The sequence below is a fragment of the Tupaia chinensis genome, unplaced genomic scaffold (assembly GCF_000334495.1).
Source record: "Tupaia chinensis unplaced genomic scaffold, TupChi_1.0 Scaffold000354_1, whole genome shotgun sequence".
Taxonomy (NCBI): domain Eukaryota; kingdom Metazoa; phylum Chordata; class Mammalia; order Scandentia; family Tupaiidae; genus Tupaia; species Tupaia belangeri.
This window is the reverse complement of record NW_006159849.1, coordinates 5,572,786-5,579,066: the sequence shown is the minus strand read 5'-3', so window position 1 is coordinate 5,579,066 and position 6,281 is coordinate 5,572,786. Positions and strand designations below refer to the sequence as shown.

Below are 6,281 nucleotides of genomic sequence, written 5' to 3'. Positions count from 1 at the left end.
CCCCTCGCCCGCCTCAGGTGGCTGGGGACGGCGCCGCGCACTGTCCACCCGAGAACACAGCCGCTTTCAGCAGAGGGACCGCGACAGGAGACAGAGCCTGTCTGTGGACGCGCGTACACCGCCGGCTTTATTTGTCCTCCTGGCAAAAACGAACACAGAACACACATTTTCAAAGGATCCCGGCTTCCTGTTTTCATTAAGAAAGCAGGGAATGTCGAACAGCTGAGTGTGCCGGGGGTGGTGTCTCGCTCCAGAGGGAGACCTCATTGGTGAAAACTCGGCCTATGGGATTTGTGCGGGGCCGGCCAAGTTTACCAGAAGGTTGAAACTTTTCCTTATGGGGTGAGGAGTCGGAGCTGGCGTGGGCAGCTCTTGCCGTTGGCCAGATCTGGCTACCTATCTGACACTGGAGCCTGCAGCTTCTCTGTGCTCTTGGAATTTCAGTGCTAGAAACAGGTCTGGCTGCATATTTGGAGTAAGTGCCTTCTCCATGTGGAGCTGAAAGTTAAAACTGAAAGAAAACGAAGGAAAGACTCGTTCTGTGAGCGTGAGCTCCAGCTCAAGGTCAGCTCTCCTGTGCTTAGGTAGGAAGTGAGGGGGGCTGAGCACCGCTTTCCAGCAGATTTCCCTTCCCACGTGGGTTAGAAGGGAACCTGAGTGCCTCCCTCTAGCAGCTAGAACAATTCAGTGCTATTTTCTGTTGGGACAGGAGGAATACATACCCTTTTGATTCCTCTGCTTCCCAGTCTTTTCATCCCGCTTTAGAAGAAAAAGCGCAGATGGAGACACGAGGTTGCTGGGAGCAGCCACACTGTCAGATGTGAACGTGGGGCTATGTGGTGGCTTGTGGGACTGCTTGGACCTTGAAGGCAGTCAGGGGGTGCGCATGCCCAGGTCGGGGGAGGGACGGTGCAGACGCCTTGCATTTTGCCCTACAGTTTCTGGGTCCATACTGTAGCTCTAAAAACCGTATGGGGAACGCATTTCTTGATCCCACTGTTGAAACAAAAACGGCCTTGCTTTTGATTTGGAATGGCATGGCTTAGGTCAGCAGCAGGTATATGCTTTGAAAGGCTCTTGCGTTTCCTTTTTTAAATGTTTGGTTTCGCCGCTACTTGCCTAGCGGTTACCAGATGCCATGTGATCCCATGGTTGGAGTATAGGTTTGCCCCTCCTCTGATTCTCCTGTGCATCTGTTCGGATTTGTCACCAATACATAATATAGTATTCTCGGGATATGAATATTTTGTCCGAAAGAAATCAACATGCAGAAAAGCCTTCCTCTTGTTGGAAAAGAGTTTTGTTTTGTTTTCAGACGGGGAAGTGGAGGACAGAGTTGAAATCTGCCCTCTGACTGTTCTTGTATGTGCTGCCTGGGTTAATCACCCAACATCCTGTGTCCCAGCTTTCTCAGCAGGGAGGGTGGAAGGCACCTTGGGATCTTGCAGAGGTGGCCAGGCCCTAGAGTGCTCTGCACCGCTCAGAAAGGCCGCACAGGACTGCATGGGGGGATTGAGCCCCAGGCCGCCTGGATCTGTGGTCGACTTTTAGCTTTTTGTGCCTCAGATGACACTTTGTAAAACAGGAATTGCAATGTCTGCTACTTGTGCTTCAAGGGACTATAGAAGACAAATGAAAGTATCCACTCGACAATGCTTTTAAGTCTTCTTTAAGGCAGTCTATTAAAAATGACATCTTTGGAAAGGACTTGCTATGTGCTTGGCTCTTTACGCATTACGTTGTCTAACCTGTGAGTTAAATACTTGTTTCTCCATTTTTACTCCTGGAAAAGTGAAGTTCAGAGATGTTTGTTAACTCGCTCACCAGCCGTTAAGTTACAGATCCAGGATAAGAACTTGGCATTATCAGCTCTTACAACCAAACCAGCTTATTACACCACAGTGTACACAGACATTAGCTTTAACCACTGTGTGTATTACATGACTTATAATACTCTCGCCTCTCTCTCTCTCACTGTCTCTCTCAGCAAGAACAGATGATGTTCTGAATGGAGACCATGACAACGAACAGAAAGACCCTTATTTTGTGGAGACCCCCTATGGTTATCAGCTAGACTTAGATTTCCTTAAATACGTGGATGACATACAGAAGGGAAACACCATCAAGAAACTGAACATCCAGAAGAGGCGGAAGCCACCTGTGCCATGCCCAGAATCCAGGGCCACACCTGCACACCCAGGTGTGTGGACTTCTACCGAGTCCCTCTCATCTTCCAACAGTGATGACAACAAGCAGTGCTCCAGCTTCCTCCTAGCCAGAAGCCAAGTTACGTCAACTCCAACCGCGAGGCCACCTGCCCCACTGGAGACCTCGCCCACTTTTCTTACCGTCCCAGAAAACCGACAGCTGCCTCCTCCCTCACCACAACTCCCAAAACACAACCTTCATGTGACTAAGACACTGATGGAGACCCGGAGAAGACTCGAACAGGAGAGGGTAGCCATGCAGGTGACACCGGGTGAGTTCAGAAGGCCCCGGCTGGCCAGTTTTGGAGGCATGGGATCCACGAGCTCCCTCCCCTCCTTCATGGGTTGTGGAAACCACAACCCTGCCATGTACCAGCTTCAGAATGGATACCAGGGCAATGGGGATTATGGTGGCTACGTCCCGGCTGCAGCCACCACTTCCTCCATGGGCAGCTCCATCCGCCACAGCCCCCTGAGCTCCGGGATCTCCACCCCAGTGACCAACGTGAGTCCCATGCACCTGCAGCACATCCGCGAGCAGATGGCCATTGCCCTGAAGCGCCTGAAGGAGCTCGAGGAGCAGGTACGAACCATCCCTGTGCTCCAGGTAAAGATCTCTGTCCTGCAAGAAGAGAAAAGGCAGCTAGCCTCCCAGCTGAAAAACCAAAGAGCCGCATCGCAGAGCGACGTCGGTGGCATGAGGAAGCGGTCCTATAGCGCGGGGAACGCCTCCCAGCTGGACCAGCTCTCCAGGGCCCGGAGGAGCGGCGGCGAGCTGTACATTGATTACGAGGAGGAGGAGATGATGGAGAGCGTCGAGCAGAGTACGCAGAGGATAAAGGAGTTCCGGCAGCTCACGGCAGACATGCAGGCCCTGGAGCAGAAGATCCAGGACAGCAGCTGTGAGGACTCCTCGGCGCTCAGGGAGAACGGGCAGTGCCAACCCCCAGAGTGCCGGTCTGTGGCCGTGGGTGCCGACGAGAGCATGAGTGATGTTGTCGTGTACCACAGAGGCTCAAGGTCCTATAAGGATGCGGCCATAGGGACCGTCACCGAGACAAGGAATTCTGGAGTCAGCGTGACAGAGGCCATGCTTGGGGTGACTACTGAGGCCGACAAAGAAATCGAGCTGCAGCAGCAGACCATTGAGGCCTTAAAGGAAAAGATCTACCGCCTGGAAGTCCAGCTGAAAGAGACCACCCATGACCGGGAGATGACCAAACTCAAACAGGAGCTGCAAGCTGCTGGCTCCAGGAAGAAAGTTGACAAAGCCGTGACGGCCCAGCCGCTTGTCTTTAGCAAGATGGTAGAGGCAGTGGTGCAGACGAGAGACCAAATGGTCGGCGGTCACGTGGACCTGGTGGACACATGTGTTGGGACCTCGGTGCCCACGAATAGCGTCGGTACCTCCTGCCAGCCCGAGTGTAAGAGCCGGGTGGTGGGGCCCGAGCTGCCCATGAACCGCTGGATTGTTAGGGAGAGGGTGGAAATGCATGACCGATGCACAGGGAGGTCTGTGGAGACACGTGACCAGAGCGTGGGGGTGGAAGTCAGCATCTGCGAGACAGGCAGCAACACCGAGGAGTCTATGAATGACCTGACCCTCCTCAAGACGAACGTGAACCTCACAGACGTGCGGTCCATCGGTTGTGGAGACTGCTCTGTGGACGTGACCGTCTGCTCTCCGAAGCAGTGCACCACCCGAAGCGTGAACACGGAGGCCGTTGGCCAGGCGGAGGCTGCCGTCATGGCAGTGCCTCCCACCATGGACCAGCACACGAGCACGCTCTGGGAGCAGGTGAGCCAGGCCACCAACACTGAGACAGCCCCCCTCGTGGAGTCCTGCACCAACACGTCCCTCAGCACCTCGGACAAGCAGACCAGCACCCACCCTGTGGCCACACGGACAGTGGCTATAGGAGAAGGCCTGGTCAAGGACATCAACTCCTCCACCAAGATGCGGTCCATCGGGGTTGGAACGCTGCTTTCCGGCAGCTCTGGGTTTGACAGGCCGTCAGCCGCGAAGACCAAAGAGTCGGGCGTAGGGCAGATAAACATCAATGACAACTATCTAGTTGGCCTCAAAATGAGGACCATAGCTTGTGGGCCTCCGCAGTTGACCGCAGGGCTGATGGCCAGCAGGAGGAGCGTGGGGGTTGGGGATGAACCTGTGGGGGAGTTCCAGGAGAACCCGCAGCCCCAGGCTCCTTCGGGAATGATGACGGGCTTGGATCACTACATCGAGCGCGTGCAGAAGCTGCTGATGGAGCAGCAGGCGCTGCTTGCTGAGAACTACAGTGAACTGGCAGAAGCCTTTGGGGAGCCTCACTCGCAGATCGGCTCCCTCAACTCACAGCTCATCAGCACCCTCTCCTCCATCAATTCTGTCATGAAGTCTGCAAGCACCGAAGAGCTGAGGAATGCTGACTTCCAGAAAACCAGCCTGGGAAAAGTCACAGGTAAGCGGCACCCTGAGAGACTTAGAAATGAGGAAGGATGGGGAAGAATGTCTTTCCAGGGAGTAAGAATTTTTTTAACTGCTAGAACCATTTTTTTAAACCACAGAGAAAGTGTTAGAATGGCAATGGGTGAAATGAAAGCCAAGAACCAAAATCCATAAGCAACTCTGCTGGCTCTCATTATCTGATGGCTTTGCTGGCCTCTGGCTGAGTACTAAAACTCAGGAGAAAAGTAAACTAGGGTTGGCCAGCCTGCCTAGAGCTTTTCTCTTGGGCTGTTTTTCTTCTTCTTCTTCTTTCTTCTTCCTCTTCTTTCTTCTTCTTCTTCTTCTTTTTCTTCTTTCTTCTTCTTCTTCTTCTTCTCCTCTTTCTCCTCCTCCCCCCTTGTTTATTGCCAGAGGGCATGGGTATTCATCAGAGAGAGAAAGAACACTCCCCAGTGGGGCATAGTCTCACCACAATCCTTCCACCTCCATTTCTCCATCCCTTCAGGATTTGTGCACATAGCCACACATGCCCAAGTGTTCTGCAAGGCACCAGGTCTGGGACTCCTGGGACTCAACCACAGTTAGCCATGTGGAATTCGGCTCCCTTAACTGCTGAGCTATGGGGCGGGCCTGGGGCTGCTCATTTGATAGGATGCTTTATTCTGTCTTCCAGTTATTCACTTGCTCATTTGTGCAGAACTGCCTGACAGACATTCTACGTCATTTGTACCCACAACTACCAGTATGTTATCAGCTTAAAATAATGGTACAAAACACTTCTAGTTAAATTTTTATGAGAGGGTGGGCTAGCTGGTGGTGTGGTTAAGGTAGCTGAATCCCACATGACCAACTGTGCAGTTCAAGTCCTGGACCCAGCAGCTTAGAAATAAAAAACACCAGGCAAGTGTGAGTGTGTGTCCAGGATTGTGAGAGAAGGAGAATAGAGGAGAAGGGATTGTGGTATGGCCACCTTCTCTGTGGGGAGGTGAAGTGATTGCTTACTTTCTCTGTCTGTCTCTCTCTTTCTCCCCACTGAATGTATATTATGTATTAAGTCAGCAAATAATTACTGGATTCCAACTCTGTTCAAGCATATATTATCAGTTCTGAAGATAGTGCAGTAAACAAAACCAGAGTCCTGGGATCAGCAGATGGCATAATGGTTACATCCCTGCATTCCCACATAGTCGATCATGGTTCGAATTCTGGACCTGGTAGCTAAAACTCACACCAGACACATGTGCGTGTGTGCCTAAAATCCCAAGAGGAGAATGGAGGAAAAGGGATTGCGGTATGGCCATCCCACCGGGGAATCATTTCTCATTTTCTGTCTCTCTTTGTCTCTCCAGTGAGCACACACACCTTATACAAAGATCTCTCAAAACAAAAACAAAAACAATAAAACTAGAGTCCCTGTCATTGTGTTGTGTATATTCCATAGAGGCACAGGCCATGGGCATAGACCTACAGAATGCCAGGTGATGCATACGACAAAGAAATAACATCCCCCCTGGGGGGTGATTTCTCGCTTTCTATCTCTCAATCTCTCTCTGTCTTTCTGGCCCTATAGCAAAAAACCTCTCAAAAAAAAAAAAGGGGGGGGGCACCAGCAGTTAGAGTAATCACTA

The 6,281-nt window shown here is 51.9% G+C and overlaps 1 protein-coding gene across 8 annotated transcripts in view; it reads left to right on the top strand.

Moving 5' to 3' along the window:
• The window catches only part of KANK1 (KN motif and ankyrin repeat domains 1), a 145,808-nt gene that overhangs the window by 118,316 nt on the left and 21,211 nt on the right, over window positions 1-6,281 (top strand). For 7 of the 8 annotated variants that reach the window (XM_006152447.1, XM_006152448.1, XM_006152444.1 and 4 more), the window contains one exon: window positions 1,988-4,666. In XM_006152447.1, coding sequence (XP_006152509.1) covers window positions 1,988-4,666 — 2,679 coding nt within the window. Of the gene's footprint in view, window positions 1-516; window positions 585-1,987; window positions 4,667-6,281 lie in introns of those variants that run through there. The other variant, XM_006152452.3, reaches the window with a different exon arrangement.